The following is an 18,404-nucleotide window of genomic DNA, read 5'->3' as shown; positions in this document are numbered from 1 at the left end:
CCACAACAGAAAACACTGGGCAGGCCCGGTTTCTGCTTGTGTTTTTATACAGAAGTATGGATAAGTGTGTGTGCATGTGTGGGAGACGGCGCCGTCTACTCTGTTTTAGTCACTCCCTCTCTGCAACCCCCTCTGGTCTCTACTAGCCATGCCTCAGGAAAGCCCAAATATTACACATTGCACCTTTAAAGGTCCGTGGTTTGACCTCTGCAACGCCCAGTGGGCCTTTCAGAGGCCAGATGTTCTGCCGAGGTGCTCATGAGCAAACCTCCCAACACCTAACGATTACATGGCACAATGGTTGAAACGTAGATGCAGCACCCACCGCTAAGAGCCCCCGGGGCTGACCCCGGGGTCAGCTCCAGGGGTCAGACCGCGTGCCAGGGGGGACAGGGCGTACGTGCGGGTTTCGCCGGCCGGCTACAGTGATGAATAGTGGACGAAGGGTACCAACATGCCGAATGTGTAACGGGGCGAGCTCGGTATTGAGACCAGCTGGTTTCAATACCGAGCTCACGTGGTCGGAACAAAAGCCCGCACCCCCCCCCCCCTCGCCGGTCCTCCGTGGCGCGCGGCCCCGCCTGATTGACGGCGTAGGGGCGGATGAAAGCCTTTCACACGTGTGCGCTCTTGGCGTGGTTGGCCGGCGGGTCGAGGGGCGCGGCCGCCCCGCCCCGCCGGGAGTAGTAGAAGCTGTTCTCCCTCCTCGGTGTGTTGGGATCGGCGCCGCGGCAGCAGAGGAGGGCGGAGCCGCCCAGCAGGCAGAGGGCGGAGCCCACCCAGCCGGCGTACAGCGAGAAGCCGAACGACATCAGACCCTCGTGGTGGTGCGCGCCGACGGGAAACCAGACGGTCGACACGACGCCGCACACGGCTGCGGGGAGGGGAAAGACAAAGGAGGACTCAGGGGGTCGCACCGGTTATGACAGAAGAAGAGCGGCGGCCATTTTGAAGGGAGGGGAACCTGGGAGGATCTGCTCCCGTATTTTCACCATGTGTGTCTGTGTGAGAGTCTATTATAAACGGCCAAGCTAAAGCACTTGGGGCCTTGATTCTTTCTGGAGGCTATTGGGGATGGTCGGGGGCACCTATAAAAAATACCTAAACATTAAATTAAAATTATGCATAAATATGCATAAATATGCGTCTTTCTAAAAATGGCTAAAAACCACTTTTCTCGGCATTTCAGGTGATTCGGAGCATCTTCGATTTTTTTCACCTATATAAAAAAAAATTTCTGGGACTTAGAAATGTTTTGGCATTATGCAAAATACATGCATTTTTGCAAAAATGCACTTATGATCCTCATTTTTTTTTGGAGGTGGTAGGTATTGTTCCAGAGAGGACCAGAAAAATAGCAGAAAATTAAAATAATTATGCATAAATATGCAAAATATGCGTTTTTCTAAAAATGGCTAAAAACCACTTTTCTCAGCATTTCAGATGATTCTGAGCATTTGGGGGGAGGGGGAGTTGGAGTGGGGGGGGGGGTAGGGGCAGGGGGAAGGTGGTTAGCTGGCAGGATGAAGAGGAGGGAGATTTAGACGGGTGGATAACCAACCCGCTACATTGTAGCGGGCTTCTTCTAGTCAATTCTAAACCCGGAAGTTTAGGATGTGTTTATTGGAATCAACATAGATAGGTGTGTTAAATGTTGCTAACATGCAGGGTCAAGACAAGAGGGTTGGTGTTGCTATGTGTTCAGACGCAGGGAACTGGTGAGGGGCTCGGGGGACATTCAAATGCACGTATTCCTGGCGTTTTGTCCCCAATTGGCAAATTTTGGGTAGGCTATTGTAACAGGGTTAAAAAGGCACATTAATAATTCTTACATTGCAATGCAATGCTGAGGGAGTGGATGATGGGCAGAGGGGCCCAGAAGGCGACTCGTGTGTTGTGTTGTGTTGTGTTGTGTTGTGTTGTGTTGTGTTGTGTTTGTCTTCTGCAGGGGCAGATAAATGCTGGAAAACAACCCCTTGAGTAAAATTACCCCCCCCACCACCAACACCTTGCATGCCCTGCCCACGTCAGTTACACTCGCAGCAACTGAAGTAGTTTGCTGAGCAGCTTTTCAGCGGGGAGCCAAGTCACCTCAGTCGCTTTTGGGGTTAAAAGGTCATCGCCACTGATTTTGCGCAAGCTCCCAAGTGCACATGTCGGTGGTGTGTGCCGAGTTAACACAAGCGTAGATGGGTCCCCTGGGGGGGTCTGATGCAAGTTTGATTTACATCGGTGCTGCAGCAAGGAAGCTTTTAGGGGAATCCAAAATGGCGGATTTGAGAGTTTATGGGGCCAATGGGAAAAACTGTGCACGAGAAAATAGAAGTGTACCAAGCTGAACGTACGGTGTTCATAAATCTATGGCCGTGTGATTTGTTTTGGGGGTTTTTCCAAGAGGCCTGGTGTTTCTAATTCTATGTTTTTATTTGGAATCACACGTTAGCAGCAATGTCACACAATCATCTTTACTTAGACACGTTTACAAAGCGATCTGTCTTCCCTGCAGTTTACAGCTTAACTATAAAGCACAAGTATATAGACGTGTACCAAGGTTACACTTGGTCCGTGATCGATGGCCTTTTGAATTTACAAACTACAGCGCCCCCTTGAGGCAGGTTTGCAACACCCCCCCCCCCCATCGTGGGCTAACTGTGTGCCCTATCGTCATACACAGAAAAGCGTCAGCTACTGCATTTTATATGGCGCTTTTTTAGTCTACCGACCACTCAAAGTGCTTTTTTTACAAAGTAATAAAGTACTTTTTCTTTTCAGGGGAGTAATACTAAAACCAGATGGGAGGTTAGACCCTTCATGGCTTGCACCCATAATAATGATAATAATTAACATCAATAATATAATGAGATGTGCATATGCGCAATTTAATATATTAAAACAATTTTCATTGAACGTCAATCTAAACTGTTCCATGAATTCATGTTGGTAACTAAAACAGAACGGGATTTTAAGATGTGGACTTGCAGGTGCTGTTTGTTACTGTGGAAGGGCATGCCCCTCCGCTAATGCACGTGTAACATTCCGCGTGTGTCCGTGTGCGGCGCGTGTGCGGCGCGTGCCCCCCCCCCCCCCCCCCCGCTCTTCTCTCAGTTGCGTCCCCCAGCCAAGGAGAAAGTGTTGACAGGAAGTACCTGTCCAGCCCGACAGGAAGTCGACCAGTTTGACAGAGTCCAGACAGGATGAGACCTGACTAAGCGGACCAACCCTCCATCCTCCTTCCCCTTTACTGCTTCCTACACAACCCCCTCCCCCCCATCCAAACTAGACACCGTAAAATCCTGAGTGTTCATTTAACTCTTGAGGTTTTTTTACTGTGTAGTATTCCAGTGAAACCCTCAATAATGAATTGTAAAATTATCTAGGAAAATATCCTGTTTTTCTACTCTAGCGCCACCTTCTATTTATCTGTGCACTTGGACATAATGTAAAGCTTGTTGCATTGCATTTTGATGTACAAAATGTTCCGTTTAAATAAAGTTTTGATGGATTTATTGATTTAGAAACTCTTTTCTACAAGTTATTTAGATACTCCTCGTGTCCTATTTATGAAATGTCTTGTATGTTTTGTTTGGGCATCTTACCAAGTCAAATTCCTTGCACATGCAAACACCTACTTTACAATAAAACCTGAGCGTTGAAAACCTGTACCATAATACCCGGAACTGTAAAACCCTTAAAATAGCCCACGGATGGGTGGACAGTCAATATTTCTACTTCCTGCAAAGTCTTTGTCCCTATCTGTGTATCCACCCAGAATGTCATGTATGTAGTTTCCTCATGTGGATGTATATCTGCATACAGCGCATGTAAATATTGTAACGATTCGGGGGGCTAATTCTCCTCCGACGATTCTCCTCCCAGAATCGTCACCTTAACGTGGTGGAGGGGTTTGTGTGTCCCGGTGATCCCGGGAGCTGTGCTGTCGGGGGCAGTAGTCCCTGGTAGGGTCTCCCAAGGTAAATTGGTCCCAGGGGAGGGGCCAGACCAAGAGCGGTTCCCAAAAACCCCAATGAATTTACACCAGCAGAATTACAGCACCTTGCTCGGAAAAGGGAAACCAGGGCCCCCTCCTGGAGCCAGACCTTGGAGGGGAGCTCGCCGGCGAGCGTCTGGTGGCCGGGCCTTGGCCCATGGAGCCCGGTCGGGCCTAGCCTGGAGTTCTCCCCGGGGAATGAGAGGGCTGCCTCTATACGACTGCCAGTCGCTGGGGGAAAGGTTCTGACTGTTGTGTGTGCTTATGCACCGAATAGCAGTTCAGAGTATCTGGCCTTCTTGGAGTCTCTGGGTGGTGTCCTGGGTAGGGTTTCACCTCGGGGCTCTATAGTTCTGCTAGGGGACTTCAACGCTCACGTGGGCAACGATGGAGAAACCTGGAGGGGCGTGATTGGGAGGAAAGGCCTCCCTGATCTGAACTCGAGCAGTGCCTTGTTGTTGGATTTCTGTGCGAGTCATGGATTGGCAATAACAAACACCATGTTCAAACTTAAGGTAGTTCATAAGTGTACTTGGTACCAGAACACCTTAGGCCAAAGATCGATGATAGACTTTGTGGTCATATCATCAGATCTGCGGCCATATGTTTTGGACACTCGGGTGAAGAGAGGAGCAGAGCTGTCAACTGATCACCGCCTGGTGGTGAGTTGGATCAGATGGCGGGGAAGGCTGCCGGACAGACCTGGCAAACCCAAACGTGTAGTGAGGGTGAACTGGGAACCTCTGGTGGAGGCCCATGTCTGTGAGGTCTTCAACTCCCACCTTTTGAAGAAGTTCTCGTGTATCCCGAGGGAGGCTGGAGACATGGAGTCTGAGTGGGCCATGTTTAAAGCCTCTATTGTAGATGCGGCAGGCAGGAGCTGTCGTCAAAAGGTCATCAGTGCCTGTCGAGGCGGCAGCCCAAGAACCCGCTGCTGGACACTGGTGGTGAGGGAAGCCATCAGGCTGAAGAAGGAGGCCTTTCGGACTTGGTTGGCCCAGGGGTCTCCTGAGGCAGCAGACAGGTACCGGGAGGCCAGAAGGGCTGCTGTTTCGGCGGTTGCGGAAGCAAAAACTCGGGTGTGGGAGGAGTTCAGCGAGGCTATGGAGGAGGACTTTCGGTTGGCCTCAAGGAAGTTCTGGCAAACCATCGGGCAACTCAGGAAGGGGAAGCAGGGCTTGACTCAGGCTGTGTTCAGCCGGGGAGGGGAACTGTTGACCCAGACTGAGGATGTTGTTGAGCAGTGGCAAGAACATTTTGAGGAGCTCCTGAACCCGACTAACACGTCCTCAGTGGAGGAGGTAGAGTCTGAAGACTCAGGGGAAGCCCCACCCATATCCCTGGCAGAGGTCTCTGAGGTAGTTAAAAAGCTCCTCGGTGGCAAGGTGCCGGGTGTGGATGAGAGTCGCCCTGAGATGCTGAAGGCTCTGGACATTGTTGGACTGTTTTGGTTGACATGCCTCTTTGACTTAGTAAGACTACGTTAACCAGTCGACTATAACCAGTCGACTAAAGGGTCCGGCCCGTTAGCCAAGAGTTAGCGAGTCTACACATCCGTGGTCGTTACAATATGTATGGAGGTAAGCTGTATTTTAATGTACCAGCTGTAGCAACAGCTTAACCTCAGGAATCCATCTCTCTCTCTCTCTCTCTCTCTCTCTCTCTCTCTCTCACACTATATATATATATATATATATATATATATATATATGTGTGTGTGTGTGTGTGTGTGTGTATGCATCATGTTGATAGCTGCAGCCTATCGTGTGTTTGCACGAGAGTGTGTGTGTGCAATGCTGTGCTCTCGTGCAGCTTTTTCCGTGTGACTTCTGACTTGTGAATTGTAAAATCTTGTGTCATAACAGTGCTAATTCTTCTTCTTTCGGCTTGTTCCCTGTTTCCCAGGGATCGCCACATCGGATTTGATAGGTGCTAATTAAACAGGTTAATTCTGGTGGTGGTCGTAGTTAGTAGTAGTAGTAGTAGTAGTAGTAGTAGTAGTAGTAGCAGTAGTAGTAGCAGTAGTAGTAGTAGTAGTAGTATAATATTGTATCTGTCACGTGTTCATCGTAATGGCCGGTTGTCTCTCACCCATCAGCAGCATGAGGACTCCGCCCACCAGACCGCGGCGCTGTTTGCTGGCAGACGTGTCGTTGAGCAGTCTGACGCAGGGCATGGACATGAGGACCAGCAGCATGGCGGGGAGGCCCAGCAGGCACGAGCAGATCATCAGTGCGCGGGACGTCTGGATGTAAGCTGGGAAGAGAGGAACACATCACGTTGCGTAACGGGGGTTTGGCTTCAATTTTCAACACCCTGCACCCCTGGCACTCATCTCTGCACTCTCTCTCTTTAGCTCTCTTCCAACATGATAGTTGCAACACCGGTGGCGGCTTCAAACATCAAGAGATGAAAATCTACTCAAACATGTTAAAGATAATTTAGTTGTGTAATGCAAATAATTATGAAATAATGGTGTTTTTCAGCCTGTGAGCGCCTGTCAGCAGCCATTGAATATTGGTTCCACATGGTATTTGGTCGATTTCTGTCTGAATACATACACTTCCTGGGTGAGGGCCCCCCCCCCCCCGTCAAACGACACCTTACCCAGCAGTTGCTTAATAGGTACACTGTCTCTTTAAGAGTCCCGACCGTGAGCACAGCTTTACGGCTGTAGAGCGCGACTAAACGAGAGAGGAAGACGAGAGAAGCCTTAGCCCAGTGTTGCCGGCGTCACCGCTCTCTGCCACGTCTTCCTGCTAGGTGAGCACATGTATCGTACCTGTATTTGTTTTGTGAAAAGAGGTTATTTTCTTGTGTACGAGTAAACGTTCCTGTTGCGAAGTCAGAAGACTACTCGCTAGCCAATTGCTAATCGCTAGCTAGCTGCTAATCCCTAGCCAATTGCTAACCGCTAGCTCGCTGCTAATCGCTAGCCAATTGCTAATCGCTAGCTCGCATTCTAAATGCCTAATATACTCTACCCAACGTATATGGAGTTCTAAATGATTACACTTAACTAAATGAGAGAAGAAGAGAGAAGACTTGGCAAGTGTTGCCAGCGTCTAGCCTTTCTTATTGTCAAGTCACCGCCCTCTGCCGCGTTTTCCTGCTAGCTGACGGTTTGATGAATTGGTGGATGGGATGGGAGCTGAGTAGATAACGTCATTCCCCTTGACGACGATTTGGCCACTATCACCTACTTCTGTTCTCGGGTCCCTTGAGTATCAGAGAACATGTTTCTTTGATATCGAACGTTGTAATATATTTTTGGGGGGGTACCCAGTTTTTGTTTCAATAGTTTATTGGGAGTGTTTTCGCGTGTCAAATCAAGGATAAAGACATTCCTTTCTAGGAGGTTTAACTGTTCGTTGGTTTACAACAGTAAAAATTTCACTTCTGATTAAGACTGAAAGGGAAAAAAATTGAACAAATTCTGCTTTTCTTAATAGCTAAACTATCTTTAATGTCATTCATGTTTTTTATATTGTCATTCATTCTCTTTCATTTATAAGTCATAACTTGCAAATTACAGCAGAACATAATTTATTTTATTTTATTTCCTTTGTGCGTGCACTTAAAACAAAGGGTTGACATTTGTTTGAGGGAGGGTACGTTCCAGTCCATTAGTTAATTATTTGGACTTGGGTAGCATACTACTACCAGACCCTGGAATACATTTCCTGTTACAGTACAATTTAAATCTGGTCTCATCGTGATCCATTTCTGTTTAAAGAGGGACAAATAGATACTTGGTTACATAAGCCCTCAAACGTGTGGCGAGCAGGTGACCTGAGGCTGCCGTCTGATTGGTTTCTTGAGATTTTCCACGTGGCGCAGTTCTGTGCTGCCCCAGACACACTCACTTTTATTGGCAGCGAATTGGTATTGTTTTAATGCTTTCTGATCTAATGTGATTGGACAATTCTCGTGGCTGTCAGTCGTGTTCACACCCACCACGACACCTCGTCTCGACTGTCAATCATCCACCATCTACGAACCCTGATAAAATCTATAGGCTACATTGTCCTTCTTAATAACTGACTGTGTGGACATTAAAGCAGCTGTCAGGTGTGCTGCGCCAGGTAAATTGCGCCCCCCCCCCCCGCCACTGAACATCATCAGTAGTGTGAAACTAACCTGTCTCGCAACGGTCTATCAACCCAAGCACATATTCCCTATTAGCGGAGGGAGCGCTCTAATGGGAACGCTGGGTGAATTCTGCAGGGGTTGCATGTCGTTGTGTCGTTGCTGCTGAGTGCTTGTGCGTAGTTTGCCTCAGTTGTTGCTGGAGCAGGTGATCCAACACACTCTTCCATGTGATGGGTAATAAGTTATCATCCTAACATTCAGAGACAGACTGACAGACTGATGCACAGACCGCTCGTACAGACAGGCCCATTTGTACACGTGTGCACAAACGCACACGTGTGCGAAAAAAGGAGTATATTGTAGTGACCTACTTGCAGGTTAGATATTCACCATGCGGGCCAGAGACGGTCCCTTTAAGACAGTGGGCGGGGTTAGCAAGGGGTATTGTGGGTAGACACGAGGCTGCGGTTTTTAGCATTGTGAACTGCTGACAAAAAGCTTGTTGGAGGAAATAAACGACCCCACGGCTGTGTGGTCAACAGGAGAAGTGGTTTCGTCTCCTTTCTTAGATCCTCCACGTTGGTGACCCCGGCGTGAGCCATGGAGAATGAAGCTACCAGTGCAGCGGCAGCATGGTTCGCTCACATCGAAGCCCAGTTCGCGAGTAGGAACATCACCGTGGATGAGACCAGGTACCACTTACCACTACGTCGTGGCGGCACTCGGAACATCTTCGGCGTCACGGATATTGGGCCTGCTGCAAGCCCCGCCGCCCGTGGATGAGTACAGTACGATTAAGAGACACTTGCTGCAGGCTTTTGAGCTAGCAGAGGTGGAGCGGGCGGACTGGTTGTTTTCGCTGCGAGGCTTGGGAGATGGCAAGCCATCGAAGCTAATGGACAAAATGCTGAGTATGCTGGGTTCGTGCGACCCCGCCTGCCTTTTTGGCCAGCTGTTCCTCCGTCAGCTCCCCTCGCACGTCTGTGCTGCCTTGGCCAGCTCCAAGTCGTCCACCACCAGCAACTTCCGGGAGTTGGCCGCGGAGGCTGACGGGATTGTTCTCGCCAGCCGACACCAGTGTGCGGCCGCTCTGCTGCCTTCCCGCGCTCTTCCACCACCGCTGGTTGAGGCTGCGGGCGTCGCCGCGGCAGCAGGACTCAGGGGGACTGTTCTTCTACCATGCTGGGTTTGGAGCCAAAGCCAAGCAATGCCGTGCACCATGCACTTTCAGCAGGGCGTGAAAAGCCAGGGCCGGCGCTCAGTAGCAGCCCTGAGCGTTGGCCAGGAAGGCAGGCTGCTGTTTATTCAGGACACCATCTCCGGCCGGCAGTTGATTTGGATCTGAAGCACAAGTTCAGGATCGACGAGTTCGATTACATTGTCTTTGTTACATCCAGCATGATGAAATGTTTTGGCTGTGGGTCTGAGGGCTATTTAATAAGGTCTTGTCCTGACAGGAGTGAGGGTAGGTCTGATCCTCAAGGGTCGCCTTTGTCTCCCGATGCCGCCATGAGCGGCGCATCTCCGGCTGAAGACGGCGCTGCCGAGTCGGCAAAGGGCAGACAGGAGGCCGGGGAGCGAGGGACAGGAGAAATAGACCAGGTGGTGAAACAGAAAGAGGCCGAGGCTGGAGAACACAAGGAAAACGGACGGACTGACCAGGCAGGAGAGGCAGGTGGGCAGGTTGAGAAGGTGACAGAACTTGAACAGGTGGAAGCCGATGGAAATGAAAACAGTGAGAATGGGGAGTGTAGCAAATTGGCTGGGCGAGATATGAATTGTGGTCGGAAGAAGCAAATACAGCAGACTGCTATTAGAGTGGTGGAGTCTGTACTTGAGGAATAGATGCTGTTGGGTGATGAAATAAATTTTTAAAAGTCTATTTAAAGGAAGCCCACACAGGGTAGACAGGAAAATGTAAAAGCAACGAGGGTTTCAGAAGGTAAAAAGGCATCTTCATTTGAGGAGGACACAGAAGAAAGTGACTGTGAGTTAGTTTCCACTCCTCGTACACAGGTGGACACTGAAGGGAGCTATGCTTTCCCGAAGATCAGGAAGTTTTTACATGTCCACAAGGGTTTGAGGGCGGTCAAGGTGGAAAATTACTTTCCAGACTTGCAGCTTTTTGTTGACTCAGTCAAACGTTTTATGAAAAACGCAGGAGATTTGGAAGTGAACACATTTACTGACCAGGAACTCTTCAGACTGAGAAAAGTTGCACAGAAAGTAAAATTGCAACTCCTTGATGATACTTAAGACGAATTTGGTCGACGAGTGTGTTGCACTGGGCGAGCTTCCTCTTACTGCTGCTGGAGGAGCCACTGATTCTTGGAGCCCGGCTGGATGTCCACGACTGGTGCTCTCCAGGACTTTCCCAGAAACTGGTTTCCACCACGAACATCACCCTACGGAGCAGAGCTTCCACATAGACATGGCCTTTTTCCAGAACTGGTGGTGGTGTTGTGCGTAGTGGGAGTTGACGAAGATCTGTTTTTCTTTTTTAAATTTGTGTAATGATGGAAAGTCCTGGCTGTATTACTGGCTTTGTTTCATTTTATGTCTTTGGTATGTATATTGTGTAAACACAACATCCATCGCACGTTGTCCGTCTTGGGAGAGAGATCCCTCCTCTGTTGCTCTCCCTGAGGTTTCTCCCTGTTAAAGGGGTTTTTTAGGGAGTTGTTCCTCATCCAATGCGAGGGTCTGAGGACAGGATGTTGTGTTGCTGCAAACCCCAAGGCAAACTCTTTTTTATGTTGGGCTAGTTTATTTTGAATTTCTGTTTTTACACATACTTGTTTAGATTACTCAGTAGTCTTTTTTTCCTTTCTCTGTCTCTCTCCCTCTCCCTCTCTCTCTCCTCCCGTATGTCTCTCCATTTCTCTGTCATAATTTCAGATTTGGTGAATTTGGTGAGGTTATAAAAGTCAAATATTTACTCCTGCTTTGTCGATTGTAAATAGTGCATTATTTGCCCATTTATAACTATCTGATCCTCAATTCTCTGTCTCTTTCTCTCTCTGTCCACCCCTCTTTCTCTGTTCGTCTCTCTCTGTTCGTCTCTGTCCATCTCTGTCTGCCTCACTCTCTCTTTCTTTCTTTGTCTTTCTCTGTCCATCTCTCTCTGCCTGTCTCTCTGTCCATCTGTGTGTCTATCCCTTTCTCTCTCTCTGTCCATCTCTCTCTTTCTCTGTCCCCCCCGTTTGTCTCTGCCCCTCCTCTCTGTGTCTGTCCCTCTCGGTCCATCTCTCTCTTTCTGTCCATCTCTCTGTCCCTCTCTCTCTCTCTCTCTCTCTGTTCATCTCTCTATCTGTCCCTCTGTCCATCTCTGCCCCCCTGTCCGTCTCTCTCTGTTAGTCTCTCTGTCTATCCCTCTGTCCAGCTCTTTTTGCCCCCCCCCTCTCTGTCCCTCTCTCTTCAGTGCAATTCACTTCATTTTATTGGCATGACAAATTGTTCATCTGTGTTGCCAAAACTTTTGATAATTAAAACATACTGTGTAAATTGAAAAAGAAACTAGAAATTATTCCTCTCTCTCTCTGTTCGTCTCTCTGTCCCCCTTTCTGTCTGTCCGTCTGTCAATCCCTCCTCTGTCCTTCTCTCTCTCCGTCTGTCCCCGTCCCCCTCTCTCTCTCTGTCCGTCTCTCTGTCAATCAATCTCTCTGTCTGTCCCTCTCTCTGTTCGTCTCTCTCCCTGTCTGTCTGTCTGTGTCTGTCTCTCTCTCCGTGTCTTACCTGGTAAGGTGAGGATCTGGTTGAGGGCGACGCAGTGGTAGAGCGCGGGGGAGATGACGCACTCCGCCCAGAGACCCCGCGAGCCCAGCTCGTCCATGCGCATGCACGTAACGACGGTGTAGTCGCACGTGCGCACCCAATCGTTGGTGGCCGTGGCGACGATGAGGCCGACCCAGCCGGCGCAGCTCGCCACGCTACCGCCGACCTGTCTGCACATGTGCGCCATGCGTAATGCGTAACCACCGTGCGTAATGTGCCGCCCTCAGTAAGAAGTGAACCAGTCCCCTGCAGATTAAAGACTATTCCGATGAAACGCGAACGCCGGTGTTCCGAATGGTCTGCCTGCTGCTAATGAACCTGCAGATCCCTGTTCTCCACTTCCGAAGTTAGAAAACAATATCTTCCTCCGCAACGGGTGGTGTCAACGGGACAAAGGTGCAAGACCCAGAAAGAGGCGCGTGTGGAAGAAACCCAGCTGTGTTGGGTTTATGTGCCGCAGGGCTGGTCCGCAGGAAGATAGGATTGAAAGGGTGTGGTGAAGAAGAGAGAGAGAGAGAGAGGGAGAGAAGAGGTTCAGCCCAAACAGAAAGCCAATCGAAGTGCATCTGAAGTCCTAACCTAAACCAGATACGAAGAGCTGAGCCTCATAACTCAGCAGTGAAACTATCAAAACAAGGTTCGTATTCAGAATTCACCAGGAACGCACCCTCCCCCTCCCCCCACCTCTCCTCTCTCATACTCCAACATAGTGTAACGTGCATGGATCAGTAGACACGCTGGCCGCTGACTCGCGGGTCTGACCCTTTAGTCGAGCGGTTAGCGATGTCTCCTGCGGTGCGGGCGGTACGGGTTCGCGTCCCGGCCGCGGCAGTTCCCGTGGTTGCGTTATCCCCCCCCCCTCCCCGAATTCGCTACAATGTAATAGAGATAACGAGTTGCAACAGTGTAAATAACATACGGAACCGCCCCGTTGTGGGTCAGAACCGCTCCGAGTTCACGTCAGGAGGGGAAAGGAAATGACTTTGTGTTATGAATTCAAATAGGCTGGCTTAATGAAACGCAGATCGTTTCACTCTTTCCGGTCTGTGGCTCCACGTCCCGCCGTCCACCCTGCCGACCCGCCTGACGCCCTCCGCTCACTGCCGCCCCCTGGCGGCGCGCGGCGACTCCACACCCTACCCCCACTACACCGAAACAGTTTGCTGGATTAATTAGTCATTTATTAAATAATTTCGAGCAGGATACGATAAAAATGTGACGATTGAAGTCTCTACCCCGATAGCGACTTTCTTTTTCATCCGCAGACATTTTTTTTGTCCAGAGATTATAGCGATATAAAACATTAAACTTTTGATTAATCACTTACAAACTCTACTTCTTCTTTTTTTTCCTTTTTTTTCTTTTTTTTTTACACGCACACACACACACTGGTTATGCTCTCTACTGGATAGCTTTGTCGTTGACCTTGTATTCTAAAAAAACTAAATAGACAAATTTATATATTAAATGTTCAAAATCCATCGTGAAATAGCTTTAAATTTACACTCTCCCAACGGCTTTGTAAAATATACACAAAGATACAAAAATCTTTACATCCTGCTACAGACGGAGGGCCAAAAATGGTCATCATAGATTCTCTGGTATTCTGGTAAACTTCTCTCCATTGTCTTGCCACTCCCACCCCCACCCTCTAAGGCCATCCTCAAATTTATAATCTCATAAATTAAAACGATTCCCCCCACGAGGTTGTGCGGTCCGTCTCCCCTCCGGTGTCGGTGTCGAGACACGAGACTGTCCTCATCCTCTCCCCACGCACACTTTCACAGTTAAACTCCTCCGTCATTCATTCCTCTTCCAGTCTTCCTCCTTATTGCCTTTGTTCTCGATATACGTCCTGTTCCTCCCCCCCCTCTTTCTGCCCCCTCATTGGTTCTTAAGAGCGTTGATGTGAGCGCAGATCTTGAGCGCCGGGCCCAGTTTGATGTTCATGCTTGTCATCAGGTGGTCCTCGGTCAGGAGGAGCAGTGCCTGGCCGTCGATCTCCTGCAAACGGAAGGACTCGGCCACCTCGCCGCAGCCTTCACACAGAAAGACAAAAAGGCGGAGACGACAGAATATGAACGTGGACAGAGGTGGAACAGACAGAGGTGGGACGGTTGAAAACACACTATGGTGATTTGATGGAACAAAGCACTTGATTGGACGCCCGGTGAAGCTGAATGACCTGGAATAATTGTTATTAATCAATTAACCAGCTGTAGTATTACTGTCCCGCCACACGGGGGCGTGGATCACAAAACAAAAATCCTCAGTATGAAAAGCAGAAGTGGTTTATTTAACCAATTAGACACAGTAGAAACAAGCCCCCCCCCCCCCCAAGCCTTATTCGAACCAACTCAGCTTCACCTAAGATGACAGTAGGAAGACAGGGGTACTTGGCTCATTGGGTATTAAACCCAGGCCCTCTGGGGAAAGGGCCAACTTTCTTAAAACGAGCCCATCCCACTACCTCCTATGATCCAAAAAACGGTGCACAGCCTCTTGGAATAAAGCCTTTCATTTCCCCCCCATCTGCATCCTTTGCCAATAGTATAACAAAGCTCCAGTTCAGCTTGACAGCTGGCAGTTAAACGGCACGTAGGCAACCGAGTGCAACGCCCGCTGATACTCAGCACTTTCTGCAAAACACTTAATTCCATAATAAGAGACAGATAGGAGCTGTGCTTGTGCCTGAAGTGTTCTGTCGGTGGTTAGGATGCCCAGAAAACGTCACATAAATCACAATGTTGCCCCCCCCCTCCCCTTCTCCCAATTGCACTTAGGCAATTACGCCACTCTTCCGAGCCGTCCTGGTCGCCGCTCCACCCCCTCTGCTGAGCCAGGGAGGGCTGCAGACTACCACATACATGTGGAGTCACCAGCCGCTCCTTGTCACCTGACAGTGAGGAGTTTCACCAGGGGAGCGTACCGCGTGAGAGGATCACGCTATTCCCCCCCAGTTCCCCCCTCCCCCTAAAGAGGCGCTCCACTGACCAGAGGGGGCACTAGTGCAGCGACCAGGACACATACCCACACCCGGGTTCCCACCCGCAGACACAGTTGTGTCTGCAGGGACGCCCGACCATGCCGGAGATAACACAGGGATTCGAACCGGCGATCCCCGTGTTGGTAGACGGCTATGCTACCCGAACGCCCACAATGTTTTTTTCAACCAACACTGACAGTAACTGAAGAACTGAGTCGAGGGTCCTCAGGGAAGAGTTTTGGGGTATGCTGGGGTCTTCTGAGCGTTAGCCATGCATGGCCAGGTGTTCGTGAGTTTGTTTGCGTAAGTGTGCATCGGTATTTGCTCCTATGTAGTCAGGAGCGAGGCGCTAACACTGCCAGGGTTAGGGTTACCTCTCCTCAGACTGCCCATACTAAAAATGTTTACCCTCACAGTTCTGTAAAGTCAGAGATCAGATTTGACTTTACATGGCTAAAACGCCTTCAGGATGGCTTAGTAAGTCATTCGGCAATAAGTCATTATTATAATATTGTGGTTTTTATACTCATGTAACTTGTCAATTTTCTCAAGAACTAGAAGGAAGCGGTCTAGTCCTCATTAATATTCAGGAGCTGAACTTTGAGTGAAATACAAACAAAGGTTGGCGGTAAGGGTGGGCGGGGTTTCAAGTTTTGATGACTTGATCTGATTGGCTGTATGTAAATGGTGTCTGATGACATCATGAGTATGGGGGGGGTTGCTGAGAGTAGCTTTTAAAAAGAGAAAAATAGAAAACCTACTTTCTTATACATTTTTTCCATTAAAAGGAGACGGTACAACATGTGTGATGATTAACGCAGTATGTGATGCTAGAAAATATCAGTCTCTCATTTCCGGTCCAACTTAACAACTACTTGGAAAAAAGTCTTTTCTAACAATGCAAGCAAGTGTAACTGAATTGTTTGTCAATATTTACATCTTGGCGATTTAGCTAGTTAGTGCTCATCGCATATGCACTGACGTACACTGAGGTGGTGATGATGATAAACTTTCTCCATCCCTGAGATGAAATCATTGGAGTTTGGCAGGGAAATGGGCCTCCTCTCAGAGATCACGGGCAGCCGGCAGTTTTGCTCACCTGGCAGCGTGTGAATGAAAGCAGTCACTTCCTCCACGCTCCACTGGGCGGGGCCAGTCTTGAAGGTCGTCGTGGGCGTCGAGGTCGTCACGGCCGGCTCCGACATTCGCCTCGCCCTCCTCGCCGAGCGCCGCTCCACCTTGGTCGTCAAGGCGACCGCCGGATCTTCGTCGCCTCCCTCGTCGGCCTCCTCCACCTCCCCTTCCATCTCTTCCTCCCCCTGACCCACGTCCTCCTTCTGTCTTTCCCGCCGACCTGCGCTCCAAAGGTCACGAGGCTGGAACGAGTCACATGACAACAGACAACAGGGTGGGGTCAGGGCAAGGGCAGGTTATGGGGTGGGTGGGGGTGTAATTCCGGTTTAGGAGATAAAAGTAGGGGAGACTGAAATGTCCCGGTAGCTCTAATGCTCCATGTTTACAACAAGATCTCTATGCCCTAACTTTGTATTATTCGTTTAGTCTATGTATATCTTCTTTCCCTCTTTTTTTCCCCAATTGTCCACCAATTACCCTGCTCTTCTGAGCCGACCCGGTTGCTGCGCCACCCCCTCTGCTGATCCGGGAAGGGCTGGAGACTCCACATGCCTCCTCCCATACATGTGGAGTTGCCAGCCGCTTCTTTTCACCTGACAGTGAGGAGTTTCACCAGGTGGATGTAGCACGTGGGAGGATCACACATTCCCTCCAGTCCCCCCACCCCCCCTGAACAGAAGCCCCAACTGACCAGAGGAGGCGCTGGTGCAGCAACCAGAACACATACCAACATCCGCCTTCCCACCCGCAGACACGGCCAAATTTGTCTGTAGGGACACCCGACCAAGCCGGCGGTATGGGGATTCAAACCAGCCATCCCTGTGTTGGTAGGCAATGGAATAGACTACCACACCACCCGTACGCCCTGACAGCCAGACTTTTGACTATCGGTATTGAAGTTTGATCCACGTGGTTCTTCAGCGAGTTGAAGTACTGTCTATTTTGACCAGAAAAGGTCTTTTGAGTGACGTTCAAAATGACCAACCATTACTTTGGCACGACATTTAGAAGCGGTCAATCCCAAAATGGTGCGACCCGAAAAACAGAACCACCTGAAACTACATACTGGACATACTGGTGATTGCCATTTGTCTGTGAGTTTGTGTATGGTCTGGATAGACTGTGGAACTTAATTTGCCTTCTGGGATGAATAAAGTTGACAATCTGAATCTGACACTAGTCGGTGTGGAAAATCTGAAGGCGGATATTCTGTCTCTCCGCATGATGTTGGCGTAAAAGTGTAAACGTTGTTAAAGGTGTGAATTTATCAGTGAAAGACATACAGGTCCAACGTATGCCTAAAGTACCCCTCCACTCAAAAATGTGTTTCTCTTGTTTGTGTTCCCTAAAATGTCTGGCCTTGACTATACCGGCTTGTATCTGTGCAAAGTTAGTCTCCAGAGCAGTGTTTTCACATTCCTCTACTGGAGGAAGAGCTAGCTGTCTGTGCACTTCCCTAAAATCTGAGATTCAACCGTACCCCGGCTAAACTAGATTTAGTACGTCACAAATCTGAAAGCCGATCGCTGTGTAATATGCAAATGAGGGGCGAGCAAAGAAACCTGAAAGCTCCTGTGCAGAGCGGACTTGTCGGTACGGGGAGTGCGTTAGCATTAGCGTAGTGAAAGATTTGACAGCAAAGAAGTCTGAAGCTGTCCTGACCGTCTATCTTGGGCCTGCGGACGCGAGTCAGTATGTCAGTTGTGTATTTCTTCTACTCAACCAACAATCAAATGAAAGCTTTCTGCATGTAACATCTTTATGACTCATAATTAGTGTGAACTACTTTAGCTTTTTGCTAGCTGCTGCCAGTTGTTTGGTAATGATAAAACTGTAAATTATATATTTAGCAGACGTTTCAAAGTTCAGCCATGTAAAACGATAACGGCGGCCTGAGATGTGTCGTTTTTCACCCAAAACAACAGCATGGTGCGCAATGTAAACCTCTCCTCTAGTCTGGGCTTCGATCCGGACCGGGCTTGCGTGGGTCCCTCCTGCTCCGGCAGTGCCAGTAAAGGCGTCCATTGTGCGCTCTGATGGCCGACAGAGCAGCAGCAGTGGTGTTGGGAGCCGTTGGCGGCGGGGGTTTCCCCCCCTCTGGTGCGGGTCACCTCACCCTGATGGTTTTTCATTTTAAACTACTGCCAGTGAGCCAGTTCCCCGGCAAACGTAGCTGGCTATCAAGATAAACAGATATCACGCATGATATACAAATCTCCGCCAGAGGGAACATATCTTGCCGCCCTCTGGTATATAATTATGTAATAACAATGAGACAAAATTAACGCACTGCAACATCACAGCAGATATTGTATGTTTAGGGGGCGTCCGGGTAGCGTGGCGGTCGATTCCGTTGCCTACCAACACGGGGATCACCGGATCGAGTCCCCGTGTTACCTCCGGCTTGGTCAGGCGTCCCTAGGTGGGAAG

General features: G+C 49.3%; 2 protein-coding genes across 4 annotated transcripts in view; both read right to left on the bottom strand.

The window, feature by feature from the left end:
- Nucleotides 1-614: 614 nt before the first annotated feature.
- On the bottom strand, nt 615-12,041 carry LOC130130055 (claudin-11-like). The gene is made up of 3 exons (XM_056299786.1): nt 11,816-12,041; nt 6,080-6,244; nt 615-874 (listed from the first exon to the last, which is right to left on the bottom strand). Exons 1-3 carry the CDS (start codon nt 12,039-12,041, stop codon nt 615-617), a joined length of 651 nt encoding a protein of 216 aa, XP_056155761.1.
- Nucleotides 12,042-13,020: 979 nt separating this feature from the next.
- si:ch211-230g15.5 (polyhomeotic-like protein 3) overlaps nt 13,021-18,404 on the bottom strand; it is a 25,283-nt gene continuing 19,899 nt past the window's right edge. For all 3 annotated transcript variants that reach the window (XM_056299454.1, XM_056299453.1, XM_056299455.1), the window contains exons 10-11: nt 15,940-16,216; nt 13,021-13,893 (exon numbers count right to left, since the gene is read on the bottom strand). In XM_056299454.1, coding sequence (XP_056155429.1) covers nt 13,739-13,893; nt 15,940-16,216 — 432 coding nt within the window. In that variant the 3' untranslated portion in view covers nt 13,021-13,738. The remainder of the gene's footprint in view (nt 13,894-15,939; nt 16,217-18,404) is intronic.

Source organism: Lampris incognitus, chromosome 19, assembly GCF_029633865.1.
Source record: "Lampris incognitus isolate fLamInc1 chromosome 19, fLamInc1.hap2, whole genome shotgun sequence".
NCBI lineage: Eukaryota > Metazoa > Chordata > Actinopteri > Lampriformes > Lampridae > Lampris > Lampris incognitus.
The sequence above is the reverse complement of the archived record's forward strand: the minus strand, read 5'-3'. Positions and strand labels throughout refer to the sequence as shown.